Source organism: Cinclus cinclus, chromosome 10 (assembly GCF_963662255.1).
Source record: "Cinclus cinclus chromosome 10, bCinCin1.1, whole genome shotgun sequence".
NCBI classification, from domain to species: Eukaryota; Metazoa; Chordata; class Aves; order Passeriformes; family Cinclidae; genus Cinclus; species Cinclus cinclus.
The window spans coordinates 10,943,448-10,968,217 of record NC_085055.1 but is presented as its reverse complement, the minus strand read 5'-3'; the positions used below and the strand labels follow the sequence as shown (position 1 = coordinate 10,968,217).

The following is a 24,770-nucleotide window of genomic DNA, read 5'->3' as shown; positions in this document are numbered from 1 at the left end:
CTTAGGGTTTTACTTAGGAAGCTCAGGAAAAACTGGAGGACATCAGAGGTTCTCCTAAAAAAAAAAAATGGGAAACACCTTGCTAGAGTTTGGTGTTTTAGGACAGAGCTGAATACCCCTTCCAAGGGGCCACCACAACATCTTCCCCTTCAAACCTTCTTCTGCCCAGCTTCATGTTGGCACTGCTGATGGGGAGAAGGGAAGTGCAGGTAAAGGCTGGTGATGGTTGGGATGAATGCTGAAACCCTGAACAGGAGTGCCTGGAAAACTCCTGTCCACACCTGAGAGCTGAGCAGCCCTCCCACACCTGTGGCTGCAAATGGGTCTTTCTTTCCAGGCTCCCTGAAGATTGTGGTGACCCCAGCCAGGAAAAGTGGGCTGGGGCCAGGAGCCCGAGGCAGGGGTGAGCAGTGGGGGTGACATGCTGCGAGCAGAGAGGTGGTCCCACACAATCACTGCCCATGTACTGCCAGCACTGCACCGTTCTCCACCTGCCAGCCAAGGTGGGTGCCGACCTCTCCAGCTTCTCCTTGGGAGCTGTACACCGTCTCCACGGCACAGCCCCGAGCTGCAGCAGGTGCCTGCCCAGCTCTGGGGGCTCTTCTCACATTTGTCCTCCCCGGAGCAGGACCCACGTGTGCCAGGGTGAGTTTTGAAAGACGCGCCATCGAACTGAGCGCAGCCAGCTGACAGCCTCGGGGCCAGCAGCCCCCGGGAGAGCCCTGGCAGCACAGCCTGGAGCCGCACAGGTGCACACGGGGTGCCGGGGGTGCCGGGGGTGCCGGGCTCCCCACCCAGACCGGCTGAGCTGCCTGCCGGGGCACCGCTGCTGCAGCCAGGTGCTGCTGTGGGAGTTCTGGCTGCGGCGTGTGCTGCCAAATAAACACCCGGTGGTGTTTCGTCAGCTGGAAGAAGCGATGTGTATCGCTGCGGCAGGGAAGATTTCAGCAGCCAAGGCTGTGTGCGTGCGGCAGGGGAAGGTGGAGCGGCCCTGCTGCCCTCGGGCAGGGCACGCACGGTGCCGGGAGCCCGGGGCGCTGCTGCACCTGCCCCGGGCAGGGCGATGCTGCAGCACGGGGCAGCCCTGCGTGGCTGCTGCTCCAGCGTGTGCCTCCTGGGTGGGTAGGTCTGGCTCCGGAGGAGTCTCTGTGCAGAGGTTCACCAGCTAAGGGCGCAGCTTCAGGCTTCTTGAGCCCAAGGGCTTCCTGGGGTGAGAGTCATCTCTCCTGCTTTGGCACGTGATGGGTTTTGGTCTTCATCTTCTGAACTTCTCATTTGTGCTGGTGTGGGTTGGGACGCGCGCAGCACTGGGGTATCCCCCGTGCGCACGGCGAAGGGCAGGGGAGCGGCCGCTTTCCCAACAGGCGGCTGCAGGAAGATTTGTTTTGGAACACTAACGAGTCACTTGCTTATTCCGCCCATGCAAAATAAACAAACAGGAGTTGCTGCTGCTGCTCTTGCACGTGTGGTGCAGGAGAAGCGGCGGGTTTATAAATCCGTGCCCACGCTGTGACACGGAGGTGGCCGGGGAGGGGGAGCTGAGGCTGCGCTGCCGCGCGGCACCGCCAGGGGGCATTGGCTGCTCGGCAGCGCTTTGAGCTCTTCCCTTCTTTTTTGTGATTTTTGTGATTTTTTTTGCTCCTCAGATCCCCTCGACAGGGAGCCCACGCGGCGAGAGACGATGAACACGGAAGAGTCCTGGCTTCTGTGCATACAGATCTCACCTTGTTTCAATTGTTTTTTGCTTTTTTTTTTTTTTAATACAAGCTTGGACCTCTCCTCTCCTCTCCTCTCCTCTCCTCTCCTCTCCTCTCCTCTCCTCTCCTCTCCTCTCCTCTCCTCTCCTCTCCTCTCCTCTCCTCTCCTCTCCTCTCCTCTCCTCTCCTCTCCTCTCCTCTCCTCTCCTCTCCTCTCCTCTCCTCTCCTCTCCTCTCCTCTCCTCTCCTCTCCTCTCCTCTCCTCTCCTCTCCTCTTTTCAGACTGCTGGCAGCTTAACAGAAGAGGAAAAGCAGCTTCTCTTTCCCAGGCCTGCTGATTTGTTTAATTGTTCCCCCCTTTCCCTTCAGCCCCTATACCAGTTTCTTTGCTGCACACAGCTGTGCCATGACAGTGCCTCACAGTGCAGACACAAGCTTTTGGAGCTCAGCAAAGCTGATTGCATGGACAGAGCCACCCTGCTAAATATTAACAAACAACCTTAGTCTTCCCTTGGCCTTGATGCAGGCAATAATGAGACTGCATCTTCCAGGGCATGATTCAGAGTGGGAATCTAATATGCTCTGAATGGCTCCCCAGGGACTTTCTTGCCACTGATGATACAGAGAGCCTAATCTCCTACCCTAGGCTGTTGGGAGAGACAGTATAAGCATGTCCCTTGCATGTTGTAATGGTTGGTGTCAGCCCAGCTGCTGGTGAGTAATTGCTAAGCATGCCAGCAGGCACACACCTCCTGTTGGAGCACGTATCCCCATCATCCAGGGAAGTAGCACAGCCAAAAAGCCACTGGCTGCTGTGCCCACGTTACCACAAAGGCAAAGGGCAGTGTACTGCAACAGCAGTGAGAAAATCAGCTGAAGGGTGCACGGAGACCCTCACCAAACAATCTCAGAGCACTCAAATCGAAATCCAGTTGTCCATGGGCCTCTTACGGATATTGCTGTGGGTGCAGGGTGGGGCATGGCACTGCTGTGACTGCAGTCACCAAGGCAGAAGCACACTGGGCACCATCAATGTCCTCAGCTGTAGTAGGGACCCTTCAGGCCTCAGCTTCAATGCTACAGGTACACAGCCACTGTATACCACTCTCAGTGATGTCTCTGAGTGCTCATCCATGGCCTGGACCTGTAGCTGCAGGTCCCTTGTCCTGCCCCAATTCCTGCATCTCCTGCCTCCTAATCCCACAAAGTCTTTCCTTTACTCACCTGTGGCCCCAGGCACCTGGCTTATTTCATGAAGGCATAGCTGATGTTCCTAAAAATAAAACATATGGCACTAGGAGTGTTTGCAAGGAAGTCAGATTGTTTAAACAAAACAAGTTAATCCCCCAAACGCGCCTCAGAAAATGACTTTGGCCAGTTTGAGCCAAGGAAGTCCATACCAACACTCACCCAGCAGCAGGGCAGGGCTGTGATGGGCAGCCCTGCAACATCCACAGGCAGACAAATGGGGTGCAGGGGGCTCTGACTTCTCACTGAATTAAAGGCATCTACTAACACTAACTAACTGCTGCTGCAGTGCACTTACATACAAATCCAGAATCACCTGTTTTCACAGTGCTGCTGTTAAGACCAGGTGAGAAGGAATCCATATACAATTGGAGAGGCTGGGCACGTGTTAGTTGATGGGGCCCAGATCAGGATAGAGAATCTTAGCAAAAAACAACTACCATACACCTCTGAATAAAATTTTGTCTCCTTCACCTTAGGGAAGCAGGCTGGGAGAAAGCCACAGTCAGTCGTTGCCAACAGAGCATAAAGATAACTTCCTTCCTGTTTATTTCACCTTCGTGGCCAGTGTATCCAAATATCAACAATAAGGCTCCAAAATCCCAGCCTCCACCTTTTGCTATGTGCTCAGGAAGGCAATTCTGCCATGGGTCATAGAGAGGCAAAACAACTCAGGACCCAGAAACCACCAGCTGGAGCGTGGCAGGCAGAGAGAGCTGTTTGCCAAACCTCCCTGGCACAGGCACAGCCCACAGGGGCCAGGCAGGGCAGCCCTGCAGGCTCCCCACTAACCCCCACACAGCAAATGACAAGAGGTACACATTCCAGAGCTCAGTAAATCAGAAGGGCAAACAGCCCAAGCCCTGACTTGGTAAAGGGTGGGCTGCCCACATGGTTTTCCCGTGGAGAAACAACTTGGGAAGAGGCAGAGTGGGAGGCCAGGTCCTGCAATCCTTCCCCCACGACACAGGCATCTGCTTTGCCATCAGGAAGGGAGTTTGCTAAGGCACACAGGACAGGAAGAACATGATGAACAAGACACCCTCCACAGACTCCACTCAGACACTTGACAAGTTTTGCTGTGTCGGGTAAGTTTCATTCCAGAGGACTGCTAGCTTCAGCACACTTAGGGCTAACAGCAGAGAAGGGCATGCATGTCTTCAGAGGTCCACCCAGGCTCACAAAACACAGCTGGAAACTTGTAATGGATCCCTGCCCTGGAACCTTTGTGCTTGCCTATGAAGAATCCCAATATCCAAAGACAAAATTCCAGCGGGTATGGGTGGAGGGCTAAAGGGAGAGCAGCAGCTTGGGATTCCTCAGCACTGAAAGCCTTGCTGTAGCCTAAGCACTGTAGAGGTTCCCTACTTCAGCAGTGGACCACAGCAGTCAGAAATTACAGCCATAGTTGAAGCCTACCCGTTCAATGAAAACTGAAATCTTATTTTACGTGATCCAATTTGCTCATTTAGAGGCAGAACCCAGCAGCTGAAACAGCAGATTCTCACAGCTGTTCGAGTAGCATTTCTCTCTTTTGAGAACAACATACTAATTTTTAATACCACATTCAGGCAGTCCCCAACTGCTGGAGTGCAACCAGGGTGCTGTTACCTCTAGCTATTGATATCTGGAGTCAAGTTCTCTAATCATTTGGGAAGAGGGAAAAGCAACAGTGACCAGAACATAAAAAAAAAAAAAAAAAAAAGAGAGAAAAAATCAGGCAGGCATTCCCTACCCCAGTCAAACCAGCTCCCAAGGGAAGTTGGGGCAGCCTCCTCTTTTAAGACATTTGTAGGACTTTCTTTCCACTCTCCCCATTCCTAAGCATCCTCCTCCAACCGTAGCCCATAAAAACTGTAAGACACAGCCATAGGCCCCCTGTCAGAAACCACTGATGAAACTGGGCTGTTAATGTGGTGGTCCACAGACAGAATGAAGTTCCTAGCTGATGAAGGCTACTCCCACCCACTTCAGGACAGCCACCCCACTGGCTCTGAGCTGTTTCTTACTTCAAATCCTTGGAAGAAAGATTGAGATACAAAGGAGAAGGAAATGGCTTTGCTAGGATGCAGAGGGTGATGCACAAAACCTTTTCTGCACAACAGCCTTTGGTGAGTGGCTATTTCCCAAGTGTGAAAGCCAAAGGGCAGCACTGACCCTGCCGGCTCCAAGCACACACTCCCTCCCTCCAGCAGGACATGGAGTGTGGGGTACTCACTGGTGCCCTGCTCAGAAACAAAATAAACAAAGGACAAAAAAGAGCCACACCGAAGACTGAACACTCTTCACAGTTCATCAAGAGGTTTATGCAGAGGTGATATGCTCCATCTGTCAGAATGGATGTGTGATGGCACCTTGGACCCCACCCTCAGGACACAGATTCTGTGGGGACAGAAAACTGCAGCCAGGGGCAAAGGTGACACTAAGCCCCAGCTGCTCATAGGAAGACATTTCCAAAAAGGCACAAAGGGAGGAAAAGAAGTTGGGAATTCAGTGTCATTTTCAGTTTTGGCTTTTATTTTCATTCACTTCCACAACAAGGTGTTCCAGAACACATTGAGGGCTTGGCACAGGCAACACTGTCATTGCTACAAGCACTGGCAGATTCTCCGGTCAATTAAGCCATAACACTTTGATGCCTCAAAACAAAACAAAATCACAGCTCTACAGGGGAGGGCAAAAGCTACAGCAGTTCAAACTCACTTGAAGATTCCAGTTATACAGAAGTGGCTACCATAGTTGCATACAGTAGAAAGGTGGTTTTCACAGCATATATTTTAATCATCAGTGATGCAGCAGAAAAGCTCCATCTGGCTGCCGCGTTGAGAAGCAGTTACTTTAGTTCTTGCACCCAGACTCTGGGCACAGCATTAATTGTATTAACCTTAATAGTCTGAAGCCCCCTAGATCCTAAAAATGACTGTGTTTTTTGCATCAATGTATGTACAATACCGAAGCAGCTTAGGAGGAGTACACAATGGAGATGCAAAACCTTGGAGGTGAGAAGGGCACAGCCCAATTCACCTCCAGGGATTTGCAAAGTATCTGCACTAACACTTTCCTCACACTAATATTGCCCTGCTGAATTAATCATTGCATCAAGTCAAGAGCAGAATGACTCTCTTTTGTACCACATAGAAAAAAAACAAAAAAACAAAAAACCAAAAAAAACCCAAAACAAAACAAAAAAAGAATAAGTTCTCACACTGAGCATGTTAAATACTTTGAAATCTAGGACACTGCTCTTTGAAGTGTTACAAAATAAAATGATACAACGGGCTTCCAGTACATGCCCCCTCCCCCTCAACTGCAAAATAACAACCTCAGTATGAAAAATACAAATATTTTCATCCAATGACTAGTTTTTTGTTACATGACTTGTAACCACTAGCCTTCTGCATAAAAATAATAATTAAAAAACAGAAAAACAAACAACATTTTATCGTGGTTCAGTCCCAGTAGCCCAAGAAGAAATACAAATTGTCATGTTATGCTGTAGGAAAACAAACAATTCTATGTACAAAGTATTTATATACAGACTTGACAGTGTAATCATTTCGCATCACCATTTCTAGGTAACCAAAACAGGCTTGCACAGCTACCAAAAGGCAGTCTTTGAATGCAACACAGATCTGGCACAACAGACAGATGGAGGATGCTAACCATATTGGAGTTAAATGAAATGCATGGCACAGAGCAGGGCCCACTGCACTGCACTGCAACAAGAGTATTCAGCTGTAGCAAATACAGCTGTAGCAAGGTAGGATAAGAAGTCATTTAAGTTTATTTTTGCCATCTTTCACAATTAAAAAAAAAAGTCAGGCTTACTGTTAAAAAGAGCAAGCCAGCTTGAAAGCAGCTGTGCTGAGCCTTGCTCCTCAGCTTAGGTTTGTTTGGTATACCTTAGAGTATGAGTACTTTGGCTGATAAAAATGTGGAAACATGCACTGTTCAGTTATTTATCCAGAGGACCACTGGCAGTCAGGAGGAAATGCATCAGAGCACAACTGTGGTAGATCCAGTAAAGAAAAAAAAAACAAACCAAAAAAAACCAGAAAAATCAATTTCTCATGTAAACATGGCTTATTGCAGTAACAACACTCAAAAGTACCAGGAACTGGTCCTTGTTTTAAGGCAGCTTGGTGGCTATTTTTTGACTCTCTTCTAGTTGCTTATCACTTAACCTACAGCAACAAACAACAGGTTCCAACCCATTACAGATATATCTAAAGACAGGTTTACCTGGGAGGAAGCCAATCTAGCACGGTCTAAGCAAAAGGTTGTCGGAGTTTAGGATAGCTGAAGCCCTACAAACTTGTGTGCAGCTCTCGCTCCTCCATTTAACTGGAGGCTAGGTGGGCAAATCCTTATGCTTAACTAGCCAGGCTGCATGTGTGGCAAAGCCTAATCCTATAGCTTAAATTTCAGTAGTATTGCAGCATGGGTAAACTTTGGGTGGAGGCAGAATGCAAGAGTGACGAGTAGTTTTATTTACACCAGTGAGCTTGAATGGAGCAAACCAGGGCATACATACGAAAGTATATCCAAAACAAGAAGAGAGCAGGCTTGGTTTTTCCAGAGAAGGTGAGGGAAAAGGAAAAAGTAGGATGCAGGTGCTGTAAGCACTGGCCTGCCCAGCAAAGTGCATGTGCTGTCTCCGCTGGAGAGTATTACACATGAACAGAGCACTCAGCTCCAGGGGAGGAGGCTGTTTAAGTGCAACGTTCAGCAGACCACTTCCCATTTATTTTTCAGATAAACTGAATTGCTTTGGCTTTCTTGCCTTTGGTTGTGCTGTTGGGGTGCGCTTGGTTGCTTGGGTTTTTTTTTTTTTTTTTTGGCTTTTTAGAATTTTAACCTTCCTGCTTTTCAAAGTGGGATGGCTGGGTGGGAGAAACACATTTGCAAGTCAGGGCACCCATACGGTGTGCGAAGATTCAAAAGTTGAGAAAAGAAGCCCTCTCCCCAAAGGAAAACACAAAACAAGTTTGCCTTCTCAAGAAGGTCAATGGTTTTCAAGGAAATACCACCCGCCTTTCCCCCTTCGCTCAGCTCTTCCCCTTGCAAGAGCTGGGGTGAAGGCTGCAGTCCAGGAGCACGAGCTAGACAGCACCCAGGGCATGACCTAGCAGGAGCGAGCAAGAAGGTTCCCTCCGCCCTCTGTCCGGGGGTGCAGTACCAAGCAGAAGGAAGACAAATGAAGGGCTGAGCAGTTCGTGGCCGGGGCGGGGTGGAAGGGGGCCCGTGGGTCTCACTCCCCCTCCTCTTTGATGCGTTGCTGTTTGTTGCGCCGGGCGTCCATGTCGAAGTTGAAGTCGTTCCAGTCGTCGCGGGGCGGGAAGGAGATGGTTTGGCGCAGCGTGAAGCGCACGGCGTCGATGACCCGCTCCCCGCGCGTCTCGCTCGAGCCCACGCTCACCGTGGAGGCGCCGCTGGGGGTGCGCAGCAGGTGGGGAGGGGAGAAGTCATGGAGCTGCCGGTGGTCCAGGATGCCCTTCCAGATGGCATGGCGGAACTGCTCCGGGATCTTGAGGCTCACCAGATCCTGCAAGGCAAGGTGCAGGGCTTAGCAAGGGAACCTCGGGGCAAGCTGGGCTTCAAGAGTGAACACCGCCTCTGGGTCACCCAGAGCCACCAAAGCTGTTAAAACCCAGGTGGCCACAATGCACAGAAGACTAACCACTACTCCTGGAACTGGTGGTTCACTCTGGAACAGGCATGTGTGGCCACCAGGAAGCAACGGCCTGTTTTGAAGGCACAAAGTCCATTTTTCAATTGCACAAAACACTTGCTTACACCTCAGATGTGGTGACCTAAAGCTAGAAGCTTAACTGGACTGCAAGGCGTCCAAGGCAACCTTAGGGAGTTCTGCTAGCTGTCAGAGATGGGGGATACTGAGCTGCTGAAGGTCAATGGCTTTGAAAATTTCCATGTTTATTTCAAAGCCTCCAAAAGTATTTTAGAATCCAAGCCTGAGCTGCAGTATTCTGGGTCTGACTCTATAGGAACTATCTTAATTACTTTACCATAACCAAGTTCAATAACAGACACATAGCCTTAGAAAACCTGTACTTTGAGGGCCCATAATTTTTGTTGCAAAACCTGAGGGTTGTACTACCTAAACTCTGGGATACAGTGTATCAGCTTCCAAGAAAATCAGCAACCAAGTTAATTTGGGTCAGCTTTTCTAATTAGAGCAGCAGCAAAAGGAAGGCAGCCCATGCTATGGAGCAAAAGCACCAGTCTTCCAAATTCCTGGGGGGAAAATAATGGGACAGCCATCTTAGAAGAGAGCAATGGCCCTGGAGAGAAAGCAGCAACTGTGCAGCAAAAGCCATGCAAGAATAAAAAAGGGAAAACAACAAACAGTGATGAGATGCCAATGGCAAGGGAAGATGATTAAGGCAAGGCCAGAAAACAGAAGCAGGGAGGGAAAAATGCAGACCACTTTTGGAGAGCCTACTTGTCTGCAGGCGAACGAGGTGTAAACTGAAACCGAGCCTTACAGAATGAACAGGCGTGTGGGCTGGGGCCGCTCTGGGGGCTCAGAGAGACAGAGCTGGGGAAGGGGAGACTCTTTGTGCCAGGCAAGGCAGTTACAGCGCTGGCCCCAAGTCCAGCCTCTCTTCACCTCACAGCATCTCTCCTCTATGTGCAACAGCCTTAAATCAAAGTAATCATGTAAAAATAAAAGTATACTGAGTCTGGATTTCTGACCTGTTCCTAAAGCAGGGCCAAGAGTGCAAACAAAGGAAATGGTGAGGAGTTACTTACATCCATGGAGTAATGCTCAATCTGATAGATGGTGGTCAGCCCCTGGGTCGTGAAATAATCCACACAGGATGAGCAGCCCAACCTCGCTAAGAAGCTGCAGAGGAGGAAGGAAGGAAGGAGAGAGAAAATAGGATCACCCTGGCTGCAACAGCCCAAAACCACAGAAAACCCGAACACTCAGCCAATCTGCAGCAACAGGAAACAAAGCTTTCACCCTTGGCTTGACCTCCTCCAAGACATCCCAGGCCAGCAAGCCACATTGCTGCCACATCAAATGAATGAGGGAGTCCTTCAGCTCAGCACCCAGCAGACAGCCCTCATGGCAGCATCCTGCCTTAGTCAAGAGCTGGTGCTGCACAGCCCGGGTTCTGAGACAGGAGGGCTCACACAGACCCTCCTGTCAGGCCATGGCACCCAGAAAGTGGTTGAGCCCATGGCAGCCTGGTGCATGCACAGAGGGCTTCAGCAAGGCATGGGGTCTAGGGCTCAGACACATCAAGCACTGGCAATCAGCACACTCTTCCCTAAGTGTAAAGGATTCCTCATTTACAGGCAGCATCTTTCAACTGGTTTGACCCCAGCCACAGCTTGTCAAGTGGCCAGAGGGGAAAAAAGAACAAGATATGTTTGCAAGACAGCCTGGCACCCTCAGACTACAGCAGTCCAACAGATGCTTCATACCTCAGCTTTCTTGCAGTCCTAATGTCCCTGTTTCTCTCACTGTTCAGAGGTGGGGATTTGAGGCTCGGTGCCCAGAGGGTGCCAGCCTTGGGACTGCCAAGGGCCCAGTGGGATCCAGTGCTCCAGGATCCTTCAGGCTCCTGACCCAAGGGCTCTGCTCCCTTTGTGTGGGCAGTGTGCTGGGCCAGCCTGCTCCCGCTCACCTGACGATGCTGCAGTCTGAGGGGTATGGAGGAGGGGGGGTGCAGTGGGACGTTGAAGGCATGGAGAGGGGAGGAGGCAGCGCCTGCGTGGGGCTGAGGCCATTCATGTCACCGGTCATGGCCATGTGGGTGCCCATCATGGGAACTGGAGGAGAGAAGGAGGAGCACATTGTTACCCAGGCATGCCAGACCCCGGCTTCGCCCCCAGCACAGCACCCAAGGACAGCACCCCACAGCTGAAGCAGGCTGAAATCCCCTATAAAACCCTGCACCCGGCAAGCTCATGAGAATTTTCAGACCAGAGCCAAGGACAGACAGTCCTTCTGGAGCTCTCCCCTCACAGAGAAAGTGCCACCATCGCATCACCTTCCCTCCCAGACAGGCTGGATAGAAACCCTGGCTTGCCCTGCCACAGGAGAGGAGCAGGACAGAGCCAGCAGAGTAACCTAATACAGCAGCTAAACAGCTTTGTTTTCAGAGACAGCAAGACCACCAGAAGGAGCTCAGCAACAGGTGTGGGCAAAAGTCCAGCTGTTTTGAAATACATTAAAAAACCAAACACCAACCAAAAAAAGCCTTAACAAAACCCAGGCCCCAGAACCATGTCTGTCATCCTGGACTTACAGGGCTGCTGAGCACACAGCAGCAGCCAGGAGGAACAGAACTACGAGATGTTTCCTTTGAAATTAAGAACTGTCTTAATTGAACTGAGGGGGGGGGATGTTGCCAACGTCTGCATCTCCTCTGCTGGGAAAGGAAGAAGAAACAAGTCTCCAAAGCCAGAGTACAGTGCAGCCAGCTAGATCTGCAGCAAGCAGTAGCTCTGTTCACCCTGTGAGGCTCTGAGCAGGATGCTGAAGCCTTGCCCTGTGGCACACCAGCGAGCAGTATTTATTTGGCTCCGTAGGTTTATGGCAAATGACTCCAGGCTCTCCAGCTTAACACTAGCCACGCAGAGATGCCAAGTCTCCTTGTTCAGACTAGCAGGGAACACGCAGGGAACAGGAGGAGGAATAAGAGTTTCTTACTGTTGGTTCCCATGCTGTCGGGGATGGTGGTTGGGGTCAGGGCATTGCGCTGCTGGGGGTTGATGAGCTGGCTGACCGAGGGCAGCTTGTTCATACTGTTCATTTTGCTGAGCGGTGGAGAGTTGGAGCCATAGGAGGACTGCGACTGCATGGAGGTCCTGCAAAGCAAGGAGATGTTAGGACAGGGATCACAGCAGCTGGGTGTAGAGAGTGTGCACCCAAGGGGCTACACAGGCAGTGAAATCACTGACACCATAGGAGCATCACAGATAAAGATCACTGGAGAATGAGTCAACAGGAAATGAAAAGTTCTCCAGATATTTTCAGCACTTAAAAGTAAAATACAAAAAAAAAAAGTAAAGCTTAACTTTTGGTTGAAACTTTTTATTTAAGGAGAAGTGTCTACGCAAGTTCTTCAGTTGAAAAGAATATACAGAAAGCCAGAAAACATTTATCAAGACTTGAAGAGTATTTTTAAGTTAAACTCTCCTTATGGTCTTTCATAGAAAAAAGAACTGAGGAAACATCTCAAACCATCCAAAATGCTCCTGAAACCTGACTGCAGAAACAGTTTTCAGACTGGGTCATGCTTACCACCTTGTTTTTTCCAAAATTCCTAGTTATTCATATAATCAGGCCATTCTCAGGTATGTGCCTCAGGTGCCAGAGGCTCCTTGCTCAAGACAGATTCCATGCACTTTAGGGACCACTGCTGAGATGGTCAGAGCTGCCTGGAATGACGACAGGCAGCTTTTGCTAGTGTTAAGGCGAACCGGGTATCCAAACCCCTCAGGCTCCTTGCAAAGAGGATCAGGTTCCTGCTACCACCTGACAGCAGCACTAGTGTCCCTCAAGTCCATCCAGCCTCAAACTCCATCCAGCATACTCATGGACTAGGCCAGAAAGGCTTGCCAGAGCTCCCTGCTGCCCAGCCCCAGGGGTCCCAGCTGCAATCCTGCCATGTAAGTGATCCAGACTGCCAAGACTGGGCTGCTTCTGAATGGCAGCCCAGCTCCCAGATCGAGTTACAGCTGCAGCATCCCATCTGGAGTGGGGTCTTATGTGGGATATGCAGAAAGTTATCATTAAAGCCAGTCCAACAGCACTATTGGCACAGCACCACCATGTCACAAGGGAAAAGGTTTTTCTGACACCAGGAGCATTTGTAGGACCAGGCAAAGGTTTGGGAAATGTGCCTGCTTCCCCATGCTTCCCAGGCACAAGGACCCTCATCTCAAGCCATGGTCACCCTGCAGAGCAGAGGTCACCCAGCTCACCACAGAGCCTGGCACTTCTAGCACACTGATCCCATGGTGAGTGTCCGAGGGCACATTCCCATGTTATTTCCCACTGGGAAACTTGTTCCCATCTGGGTATAACTGGTCGCACCAATTCCTGGGAACTGGCTTTTCTTCTATGCAAATCAAGTAATTATTACTCTAAACAAGCAAAGTCTAAAAGGAAAGAAAAGGCATATTCCTAGACAATTTATTAAAACCTTCAGCACTCAAGGTCAAGTTCCATACAATTACATTGTCTCCAGCTTCCTGCACTTTCAAGACTTGCAGTGTTGGGTGGAGAGAACATCTATGCTAACAGACTACAGTATCTAAGGCCCTGAAGAAATGTTACCTAATTCCACAATTACAGGAGGTACAGAAGGGTGTGAACTGTCCTTTGGCAGTGAAGATGCAGGACAAGATCCAGCAAACTTCACAGACTCAAGGAAGTGGAAAGCACAAGAAGCTTCACAAATTAATATTAACAATGGCAGCAACTCCCAAGGGGAAGTGAAACTGAGCCATGAAGTTCAGACCCAACTTTTCAGAGTGGAGGGAATGATTCAGATCTGAGATTTCAATTCCCCAATTATGAAAGTTGAGGGCAGCCATGAAAATCAAGTCAAGCTGACACCACCCTTAGCCTAAAAGGCTTCTGGATTTAGGACCAATGAGCATTTCTTCTTCATGGGTTCAGGCACTTATCTCATCTGAGCTTCAGCTGAAATGAATACGCACCTGAAGAGTCTCTTACGGCAAAATCTGCATGATCTGCAAGTGAGGAGGTCAATGAACACAGCAAAATTCCAAATCAAATCAACAAAGACTTCCCAAAATACACGGAGTTGCACTGTTTGAGGTCAGCAGTGGGCCTATCTTTGCCCTCTCCACCACCAACAGTGATCTCAGCAAAGCTAATTAGGAGACTACAAAATACTCTGGGGTAAAAGAAAAACGAAAACCAATCATACACAAGCCAACCCAAAACTTTAGAAAACAAATGCATATTTTAACATATAGCTTAGGGACTCCAGTCCTATTCATGCTCTTAAGAGTCAAGATGAGCGCAATCAAGTTCAAGGGAATAAAACAAAACAAAAGCTGCTTTCTGTGTACCCATATTAGATTCAACTAAGATATTCCATCACACGAGCAGATGTTTGTTTAAAAGGCCTACAGAAAGCCATCTAGCCAAAAAGAAGTCACAAGATAAACCAAGATGCAAAATTTTATTGAAAATTAATGTCACACATCAATATAGCAAGAGCCTTAGAAATGCAAGAAAATACTTTTGGTTTTAAGCACAAGGACTACATGGTGTTTGAGGGTCCATTTAAAATATAGTGTTTTTCTTCCTCAATTTTTAAAACATAATGTCATGCACAGTGAATTTCATTAAAATTGTACTTACTAAGCCTCAAGAAAGATTAGAAGTCAGAGCATTAACATTTCTTTGATATCAATGCCAATGAAATGCATTTTAATATCAAGGTATAAGGACTTCAATTAAGAGACTATTATACTTCTTGGAACAGTCTGATACAAAAGGCACTGAGTCACATTCTGCAACTGAGTTCTCTCTTCAAGAGACTATGTAATTATTTAGCAAATAACATTTGCAGTTATGCAAGCTCATATGAGGGCAATCAGTCTCTCATGCTTCAAGGCATACACTGATCATCTCAAGAGGTCAGGAAGGAACTTCCTTGTCCCATTTATGAACAAAGTTCAGTTAACAGTCTCGTGTAACTCTACATTTTCCCAGCTCACTGGATACCAGCCCTTCACTAGAGGCAGCAAACTGCTGGGACAGACCAGCTACCTGATGGAGCAGACCAGGGTCCTCCTTCACTAGAAGAGCACACAGCCAAGTAAGCAGCCTTAAATGCCATCAAAGTGTCATTAAAGGCAATTGGGCAGCTCATGCTCAGAGCTCAAGATTTCACCCAGCTCCTGTACCTACAGTTTGCTGTCCCTGCAGACCCACAGCCAGTCAGTGCAGAGACAGAATTAGAGCTGTCAAATTCTGTGTCTGCCCTCCCTCTCAGAAGCAGCACCAAGGATCACATCCCAGGTTCACACAAGGCCACTGTGCTCACAGACAATGGTTTTTAAAGCAAGGTTTCCCACAGGGCTGCATAACACTGGGTGTCACTGATGTGGTCTAGTAACAGCACACAGGTGGCACAGATGATGCTCAGTTTCATTCACCTGCTTTGAAGGCCCATGAAGCAGCAGGATGCTAAAAAGCAGAGATGCCCTTGCTCCTCACATCCCAAACTGCTGCTATTCTAAAGCAAACAATAGTGCATCTCTTCAATCAGTCCAGGGGTTTGAAGGCTTGGTACCTCACTGGGAACATGGAAAGAAGGAGCTCAGTAGTTACTGGGCAGACAGGAACTACAGCACAGGGACAGGGGTGGCAATAATGACTCCCCTTAGATTTCAGGTACGGGAATTTCTCAAGGCAGGCCATGGATGCAATCTGCTCTCCAGGAAATGGGGCTGTAATACAGGGAGTGGATATATATCAAGTAGCTGACATAGACTGATATAACTTGACTACCTGATAAGGCCCAATTAGTCCACTTGGTTATTCCTTGAAAGGAAAAGGCTTATACTTTCCTGAAGACACAGACATGGCAAAGAAGCAATGAAAAGACAGCTGGGAAAAAGTTTTCATTTTATCTGCAGAGGACAGACTACAAAGCATCTCCAATTTCTTTCAGCTCCAGGTATTTGATAAAAGAAAAAAAATAGCACCTTCTAATATAACCACCTGGTAGTTGGAAAGCAAATCAAGTCACCACTAAATCAGCATCACAATCATCATCCTCTTATAGCAAAGTGGGACAAATCAGAAAGGCTTTCCAGAAAACAATAGGATCCAAATAATTTCCATTCTTGTTTAGTGGAAGTCCGAGATGCTGTATTGCCTATTACAGTGCAAGGCATGTCCTAAAGGCCACACCAAATGATGAACTGGAATCTTCTAGTGCAGGCTGTGGATGCCTTCTACCTTCTGGTAGGTTCCCTCCCCAAACTTACTGGTGGACAGGCTCAGGAGCAGTGCTCTAGACAGAGATCAGTATTTCCCTGCCACAGTACTTCCACATTGCCATCTAAAAGCTGACAATGCAAAAATCCAGGAATAAATCCTCACTGGAAGAACAGAAAACAATACCAAACAATCCTATGTCTGGGCTGCATTTACAGTTCATAGACACAATTAGCAAGGCCCTCTGGCTGCAGGATTAGTAGGTGAGGTGGACTTGGCCTGAGGCCACTTGGCTGAGTCAACTGCAAGGTGAGATGGCACTGCTTTCCTCTGAACCACGAGGAGAGATGGGGCAAAAGATAGTAGGATTGATGAAAATGCTAAGGCACCATCTAATAACTTCTGAACATCTGTAAGGAAAGGGGCAAGCTCCAACCCCTCTTGGCAGGTCAGGCACACAGTTTTGGACACTCTACCCTTTACACCCTGAGCTGCAAAGGGACAGAGACACTGGGCATACATGGATATTGTTACAACTCTACCACACATTCAACTTGTGCAGTTCAGCCCACCACGTGGATTGAGCCCACAGAGTTGGGAGAAATTCCCTAAGTTCAGTAAAGCTGGATCAATGTCAGCAGTGCTGGTGCAAAGTCAAAGTCACACAGCCTGCCTTAGAATTTTGATGTACCCTTTAAGGTTGGAAATAAGTGGAAGCAATTCATGATGCCAAAGTCGAGGGCATTACTACAGAAAAAAAAAAAAATCTGATTTCTTAGTAGTGCCAGTTGATACAATTACTACCTCTCCCTGTCCAGCAGTACAAATACATCAGCACTTACACTATTAGTGCATGACCAGCACTAAAACAGACCAAACTGATTATCACAGACCATTTAAACATACATCCTTTGCTTCTGTCCCCCAAGTCCACGAACACATTTTTTAACTTAAGCAAGACAAAAGGCATTTTAAAATTGAGACCTGCTCAGAGAAACCCTGCCAAGTTTCACAAATACAGAAGTAAGAAGGAAGAGTATCAACACTTTACAAAAACAGGAAAAAAAAAGTTACACCAAGACAGACGACATCATGGTTCCCGACCTCACAATGCTATGGGCTACAGCTAAGAGGTCTGTAGAAGTGCCTGTTGTTTTTGCAAAGTTTGAGTCCCTTCAGAAGTTTACTCTCACTATTCACTCTGCTGCTATCAGGCTGTGTATTTGCCCCACTGTTCCTAGTCCTGCCAGCTGGGCAAAGTGACCCTGCCATCTCAGTTTATGGATATATTGATGGGTTTGGGGAGCTGGAATGTTTAAGGATGGCATCAGTCTGTTTGGGAGGGTCTCTCCTTGAGTCCATGAGTTCACTCCTGAAGCAGGCCGAAAGGAGACTGTAAAGAAGGAACCAGAGAAAAGAAAAATATGAATGTACAGGACCCTTTGTCAGCTACCAAGAGAGAAACAGTCACTTTTCACCTTCATGATCACAGTATGGGTTTTCGAAAAGGGAAAAAGCAGATGTCTTAGCACCTACAGTGAGGGTATGTAACAGGGAGATTTAGGAAGCTGGAAAGCCCCAGGCACAAGTGAGTGCTTGGCAAGGAAGGGAAAACAACCAGTTGATAGAGAAATCGGACTCTGTCCCGGTCTCATGGGTACAAATAAGGCCCTGATAATGTTTCCAGTGACAAACAGAGGAGGAACAAAAGCATTCAACCAAAGGGAAAAAGGAGTAGCAGCTTCCATTGCGTCAATTTTTAACTCAAATCACTTAAAAACAAGAAGCTGGTGCTAGAGAGGGAGAACAGTGCCTATTGGCCATAGTGATTACAGCACAACTATTCCCCTTGGAAAAGCTGAGGGGTCCCTGGGGCCACCAGTTGACGCTGAGGGCATCATATCCTCAGAGCCCACAAAGCACTTCTACTTGGCTCCTTTCATCTTGGCCGTTCTATAGTGAGAACACAATCCTGGTGCCTGGAGTTCACGTGCAAGCACAGCACTACAAAACCAAACCAAACCATGCAAAAATCCACGGTTAGCTTCCACACCAAAAGCAAGATTAATGAGGTGAAGGCACAAAGAACACCACCCCCACCAGCCCCCTTCCCACAACAGCAGGCACTGGGATTCTTGCAGCTCACAGCTCAGCTGGAGCACTCAAGGCATTGGATAGCTCAGCTCTGTCACGGCTCACTAATGAGGTTAATTCCTTCTCATTTGGATAACGAGTTGGGCTGCTCACTAGACTGAATGGCAGACACTGGGCTTGTTGCTGCAGCCCTGCTGATAGAAAAGAAGTGTTTGCTAGGGTACACAATCCTACTTGGATGTAAGAGCCCTCTTTGTGAAAACCCTTCAAACACAGGAGTTTGTATTGGTGTTCCTTATGCACTTTATGTATCCCTTCCAACTTGAAATATTCGGTGATTCTCTGCTGCAGGAAACTGCACAGCAGAGTGAAATCCACCACATGAAAAAGTGTTTTCTAGTGAAAAACCTTAAGGACTGTACAGGTAGCTCCCTGGGAATATTGATGGTAAACATATTTCACAGCAGGGTAATGAGGAAACATTCCCTCCCCAAAGCATGGGCCACCTCTGATATCTCTTGCAGTAGTAATCATCTGGCAAATCTAAGTTTCACACAAATGGTAGCAGACTATGAACTCTTCTAAACAAACATGTGCTGCAGTTCAAGTATGGGCCTCAGTATATGACAGTGAAAAAGGAAGAACAGAAATGGAAAGAAAAAAACCCAACAGCTTCCCACCTATGATCATGAAGGTATTTGGCATAACAGTAAATAGAAGAAAACCATGCACAAAGGAGCAAGCAAAGAGAGGAGATGAGACAGAGAAATATTGTGGTCCAGCACAATGTAGAGCATTGCAGTATTTTGGTCATCTAGTGGGATACAAGAATTTTAATTGTCACCAGATTTGTCCTTTCTATTCCAGAACAGTCAGATAGCTGCATCTGCTGGCCTGTCAAATGCAATGCTGGTCTGTATGTGCACCAGAGTCATTATACACCTTCCAAAATGACTGATTCATATTTTTAAAACTACCTTTCATCACAATCATCTCAATCTTGCTTTTCCTACTCTTCAAAGAAGATGAAGCTTTCCATGTAGGAGTGACAGGGAAAACTCTTTCCACACACCTAGATAGTTTTTCTATGTTAACCACTACCCTGAAAAGTAAACTGAAAAATCCAGCAGTTCTTCCACCAAGGTGAGACTCTAGAGCACATGCGGATGCTGCTCCATTTTGAAAAGGAATAGCCAAAGATAACTTGCAAACTTTCTATTCCCATAGAGCCCTGCTGGGACCTACAGCTTCCAACACATTCCACCTTGGTCACGGCATACACACTTTCCCGGCTCCCACTTCTCACATGTGCATTGAACTAAAGGTGAACTGGGACCAACATTTTAAAGTATATCCCCGCACACAAAGTGAAAGGTCAGAACAGATTCAAAAAGGAGTCCCTGTGCTCCTGAGTTTGGCCAGTCTGACAAGGAAGCAGTAGCAAGACATCTCCCAGCAACCTGCTCACATGCAAGGCTGCTCTTATCCAAACCATTCCCTACAAAGCAGCTGCTCTCCTCATTCTCACATTGAGACCTGAAGCTCCTTTTTTGGGGTGCAACTGCATCTTAGTCTTTTCAGCCTAAACATCCTTTTGCCCTGTATGCATTCCTACAGATATTAAGTCATACAGTTGATTATTGAGGAAAAAGCAGTAAAACCCAAAGTGTACCTAAGAAACCGTTGCCTGCATATACATTTCAGCACAGAGGACCCTGCTTGATCCCAGGCTGCCAGCAGAGACAACTGCAGCAGCTCTGGACAAACACTGAAAGTTATTTTTCTCCACACTCCTGGCACCCTTAAAAGCTCTTAATCTTTCTCTCCTGCATGTGAGCACACTCAGCAAATAAGAAAAACGAGTACATAACTGGACAAGTGCCAGGAGACATGCCAAAAGGAGTTTCATTAAATTAAATGGCTGGACTTCTACATGCTGGTCTTAAAGGTAACACAAATACCTACCTCATTTGCCAGGAACTCAGCCTACTGATAAAGAAAGAATTAAAAAAAGTAATTATGGCAAAGCCAACTGTCAGCACCAAGGGAAAGCTGTCATCTGCTGCTGTCCATTTCTGCTTACAAAACTATTTCTCAGCTGAAATGCTGTGGTTCAGGTGAAGCTTTGAAGACAAGCAGCAGAGCACATAAAGGCCACAATGCCTAGGAGCTAGTAAATACAAGCTGTAGTATATACAAACAGTGCAAATGACTGATAAGAGTAAATAATAATAATGAGATTTTTAAGTGCCCCAAGAAGAGTCCATAGCCCCTGGATGCTCCAGACATTTTGGCAGAAGGCTTTTTTCACACCTCCACAAGACTCCAGCTGACACTAAAAACACACAGGTCAAAAAGAGAACACATGCAGAGATCTGGCAGAAAGCTGTGGTATTGCAGAAGTCCTGAGACAAGGCCAAGGCACTGAAATAAATCCATACAGGCTCAAGTGGGACCTATGTGGTGCCTTGGCCCCATGCTAACCTCTGTAGAGGAATGAGTTATATCCACAGCCTCCTGACGTGAGAGCTTCCCAGCAGGAACGCACGGGATCTGAAGCACTACCGCTGGCAGCCACATACAGCCCAGGGCTATTTTCTGTCCCCTGACAGCAGGTGAAGCCATGTCCATGAATGATACTGCTTACAGCCCGTCTGGGAAGTCATGCTCTGCCCAAGCCTCTGACTGCAGAGCTTTGGGAACCCAGACACCTATTCGGCTTTTCTTACATCCTTACACTTACAGCACCCAGAGCAATCCCAGTGCAGCCCTGTCAGCTGAGTTCAGAAAGGATGGAAAATTTCTCATGAGCAATGTGAAAAGTCATCTGGCCAAGTGCAGTTTTTGACAATATTTTAAAAGTGTGTATAGAATCTTTCTTTGAAGCACCCACTAATCACAAAGGAAATTCTTTGTGTTTCAACTTCGCACTCTACTTCCAGCTGCCTGCTTTATAGCTGAACGACCTGAAGTACTCTCGTACCACTGAGACACCAGCCCTGCAACGCACGAGAAACACACCGCAATGGGGTCCAAGCACCCAGCTGAGCTCATGCTCACAGCCCCAGCTCTACACACTCTTAGCAAGATGGTCAGACAAATACCCTACAGAAGGCACTGGAGATGGTTCCATGTTTGCTACCAGTCCCATGGAGTGATGGGAGAGGAGTGCACCCAGCCTGTGCTCCCCAGCTGGGATGGGCACATGCAGCAGGGTTTCTGACCGCAGGCTGTCAATGGCTCTGCCTCACTGTGCCGTGCCTTGGGCTCTGGCTGGAAGTCAGAAATGAGGCACTGAGCCCATCCTCATTCACCCTCTAAGGCCAAAAGCTGGAATATGTGGGATGAAAGACTAGAGTCAGGATGTGCACTTGGGGAAGGAGGACTGCTCTCTCCCACTGCTTGGCCCTCAATTGAGCCTTGTGTCCCCGTGAACAACAGTGTAGAAGCCTTCTGTGTCTGTCTCCTCTCTTTCCCACTGTCCCCACTGCACTGACACTGCAAGCACACTGGTACTCACTGCTTCTGGAGCAAGTGCTGGTGCTGCTGCTGCTGCTGCTGCCGGTAGGTCTCAATCGTGTGCTGGGGAAGGTACTGCATCAGCTCCAGAGACTCCTTGATCTTCAGGAGCATCTCGTACGTCTCCCGTCCCCTCACCTGCATCATAAGAAAAGGAAAGGGGGTTGGGGGGGAAAGAAAAGCTTTAAAGGACTGCATTTATAGACCTTACTGATAGTCACCTTCCAATGTTTTTTTTTTTTACCTGACATTATCTAAATCAGAGCAGGATGCAAATATGCTGTTTACACATGATGCTCACACAATAAAACTGCTAAGCCTTGTTCTAGAGGTGCAGCAAATAATGCTAAAGAGTGACAATCTCACACTGTGGGCTGATGAACATCTTGGGATTGTCATATGGCTCAGTGTGAATCTGTGCTAGCCAAAAGCAACATTCTGATCCAACCTATTGAGACAGAAAATGTCTTTACTTGCCTCAGATGCAAGCGGATCTGGTGCTGAATCTTACATGCCTTCACAAAAGAGAGCATGGAAATTTGGGAGTTGGGCTTGGCTCTCCCTTCTCCTTCAAGTACACCATGATTTGTGATTTATCCAGCTAAACATGCCTCATGGGAAGGAGCTAAATGGCCAATTAGAGATATTTCTTGCCCTTTCCAAGTCTACTTAATACGGCATATTTCATTTCTGACACAGAATTACAATTGCAATACACATAAAAGCCACGGAAGCATCGACCTATCAAGTAAGACAACACCCAATTTTCTAGAGAAAGGTCATGTGCTAGAGACCCAGAAATTACAGAGGAGGAAACCTAGTTAGATCTTAGAGACAATGTTTTTACCAGGACAGAGAGATCCCTTGGGATAGTCTCATGTGCCTTGCCTAAGCCATTCTTAGCACCTATTAGGGTTTTTAGTATTTTTTACTTGGAATATGCATTTAAGATTAGTAGCTCACGGGATTAAAGAAAAAAAAATAATTCTTTCACCCCAACTCCTTCCTCAGCTTCCTCTGAAGCATAGGTGAGCCTTGAGTCACCAAAGATCCTAAACATAGGGTAAATTAAAAGATAAAGAGAACTCACTGGCAAGTACAAGAGCTCATCATCTGGGGAACGTCTCTTTTTGATAGATGTCATCTGTATGCCATGAGTTCCTTGTCGAAAAGCTGGAAGAGAAACCCCAAAGGCATCCCATTATTAAAAAAAAAAAAAAAAAAAAAGAAATGAGGGGAGGGAGGGAGGGGAGAAGCATACAAAGAAGAAAAAGACAAGAGAGATACAAAAGAGAAATGAAGTGTGCATGACCAGCTCAGATCTTTAGTGATCTGAAGGGATCTTTGCCTGAGCCACTCCAGAACCATCATTGCAGTTTCTGGCTCCTTCAGGCAGACATGGCTGCAGATGCTGCCTGGCCATGTCACCTGGGGAAACACTTCAGCCAAGGAACACTGGATATATGACCAAACCCTGGCAAGCCACACTTAGAACAAGCACCGACTCTTTACAGGAAAGTTACAGAAAGTTTTGGTATTACAGGGCTCACAAGTTATTGGTGAATCAGTGATCCATGAAGGTGAGACCACTGGCAGGGAGCAGAACTCAGTGAGAAAAAGCCCCACTGCAGTCTGCCTCCCGTCATAACCTGTGCCCTGCTGCTCAGCCTGCTGCCTTCATTGAGTGCAGGGAAAACCAAAGGTGGATTTCCACCTGAATGTCCACTGAGGACTTGGCTCTCTTCAGAGCACAGAGAGGCTGCTTGCCAGGGTGTCTCTGATGCACAGCAGGGTTTGTGTGCAGCCTGAGTCTAGATCCCTGTGGCTGGAAGACACCTGCCACAGCACAGAACACTGGCTAGATGAAGCAAGGAATAACAGCATGACCCCAAGCAAGTAGTAGAAGTTCAAAGGGTTAGAGTTCCAGACATACAATTGGAAGGTGGCAAATAAACACCCCCTCCACCCACCAATGGCAGGGCTAATCTAACACCAGCAATGCTGCAAGGGAGCCCACAAACCCACACTGTCAAACAATGCTTTGTGAACTCCAGCTCAATTTTTAGGCTAATTCACCCTGGGAGTACAGACTAATGCCCTCCTGCCTCCAAGCCCAGGCACAGAAGCACTCTGTCCCTGTGGCACAAGCACCCAGAGAGCCCCATCTGCGATCTGCCCAGCTCTGCCAGCTACTTACGGCGCTTCGTACCATCACCATTCTTTGTGCTGTCAGACACTTGCTGCTTGCGGATGCTGTCCTCGTCTGCCTTGCGGTCTCTGCCTGGGCAAGCACAAATACGGGCTTCGAAACATCGGCGGCCCAAGACTTGCCCACTGGGAAGAGAGGTGAGGACAAATATCAGCTGGCATCTTGGATACAGGCCAGCAGCTCCCCTCAACTTCACACCACACTGTGCACCTTCCACTTCCCAGTCTGGATTTCCCAGGTGCTGGGCAACTCCCACCCGCAAAGATCTAAGAAATGTCCTATAGCCCCTTGAATTAAGCTGTTCCTAAGGATATGGGATACTGCCCTAAGGGGAAGAGCAGCCAGAAGAGTTACACTCGTGATGCACAACTTACTCTCTGGTTTCCAGGGTCACAATGATAAGGATTGGGCGGCGGTTCATCCCTCCAACACAGCTGCTGTTGCACATGAAGTTGTACAGGACCGTAGTGAATTCAGTACCGACCTGGGTGAGACAAAGGCAACGAGCAGAAGAAGTGGTGGATGGAAAGCTCTGCTTTTCCCAAGCTCTCCTCATATATCCCAAGCTGGGCTGCAATTGGACCAGCATGAAATAGTCCCCCACTACAAAGCTTCCTTAAAAGAAATTAAGAACCCCTGCTCTCAAGGGGTAAGGAGGGTGGCTCACAACATACCTGGGGTGGCTCGTAGGGGACCAGCACACTCTGCCTCCCAGTGATGGGGTCTTCTACATACTGGGCATGGCTGTTCCCTTCCACTCTAATCAGGTGGCTGGGAGGTGCAATCTGTCCTGCAAGGGAAAAGAGGGAAAAAACAAGAGACTATTCAGTGAAGTAAGGTCATGCACAGGGTGGCAAGGTCTGCCATCAAGGGAGATGCACATGGCCCCAGAGGTCCATCAGAGCACACACAGGTGCCTCCCAGCCATTGAAGCACCCCTTCCCAAGATCCCTGCTGCCAGAAACCAAAGGCAACACCAGCTTTCTCAAGTTCACTATGACCACCTGTGGCTAAACCTGAACAAGGGCTTCCCATGACC

At 47.9% G+C, this 24,770-nt stretch overlaps 1 protein-coding gene across 4 annotated transcripts in view; it reads right to left on the bottom strand.

Moving 5' to 3' along the window:
- Positions 1-7,236: 7,236 nt before the first annotated feature.
- TP63 (tumor protein p63) overlaps positions 7,237-24,770 on the bottom strand; it is a 98,205-nt gene continuing 80,671 nt past the window's right edge. For 2 of the 4 annotated variants that reach the window (XM_062499604.1, XM_062499605.1), the window contains 9 exons: positions 24,406-24,521; positions 24,106-24,215; positions 23,720-23,856; positions 22,613-22,695; positions 21,524-21,660; positions 11,632-11,789; positions 10,604-10,748; positions 9,720-9,813; positions 7,237-8,490 (listed from right to left, as the gene is read on the bottom strand). In XM_062499604.1, coding sequence (XP_062355588.1) covers positions 8,197-8,490; positions 9,720-9,813; positions 10,604-10,748; positions 11,632-11,789; positions 21,524-21,660; positions 22,613-22,695; positions 23,720-23,856; positions 24,106-24,215; positions 24,406-24,521 — 1,274 coding nt within the window. In that variant the 3' untranslated portion in view covers positions 7,237-8,196. Of the gene's footprint in view, positions 8,491-9,719; positions 9,814-10,603; positions 10,749-11,631; positions 11,790-17,187; positions 17,303-21,523; positions 21,661-22,612; positions 22,696-23,719; positions 23,857-24,105; positions 24,216-24,405; positions 24,522-24,770 lie in introns of those variants that run through there. The other 2 variants (XM_062499606.1, XM_062499607.1) reach the window with 2 other exon arrangements.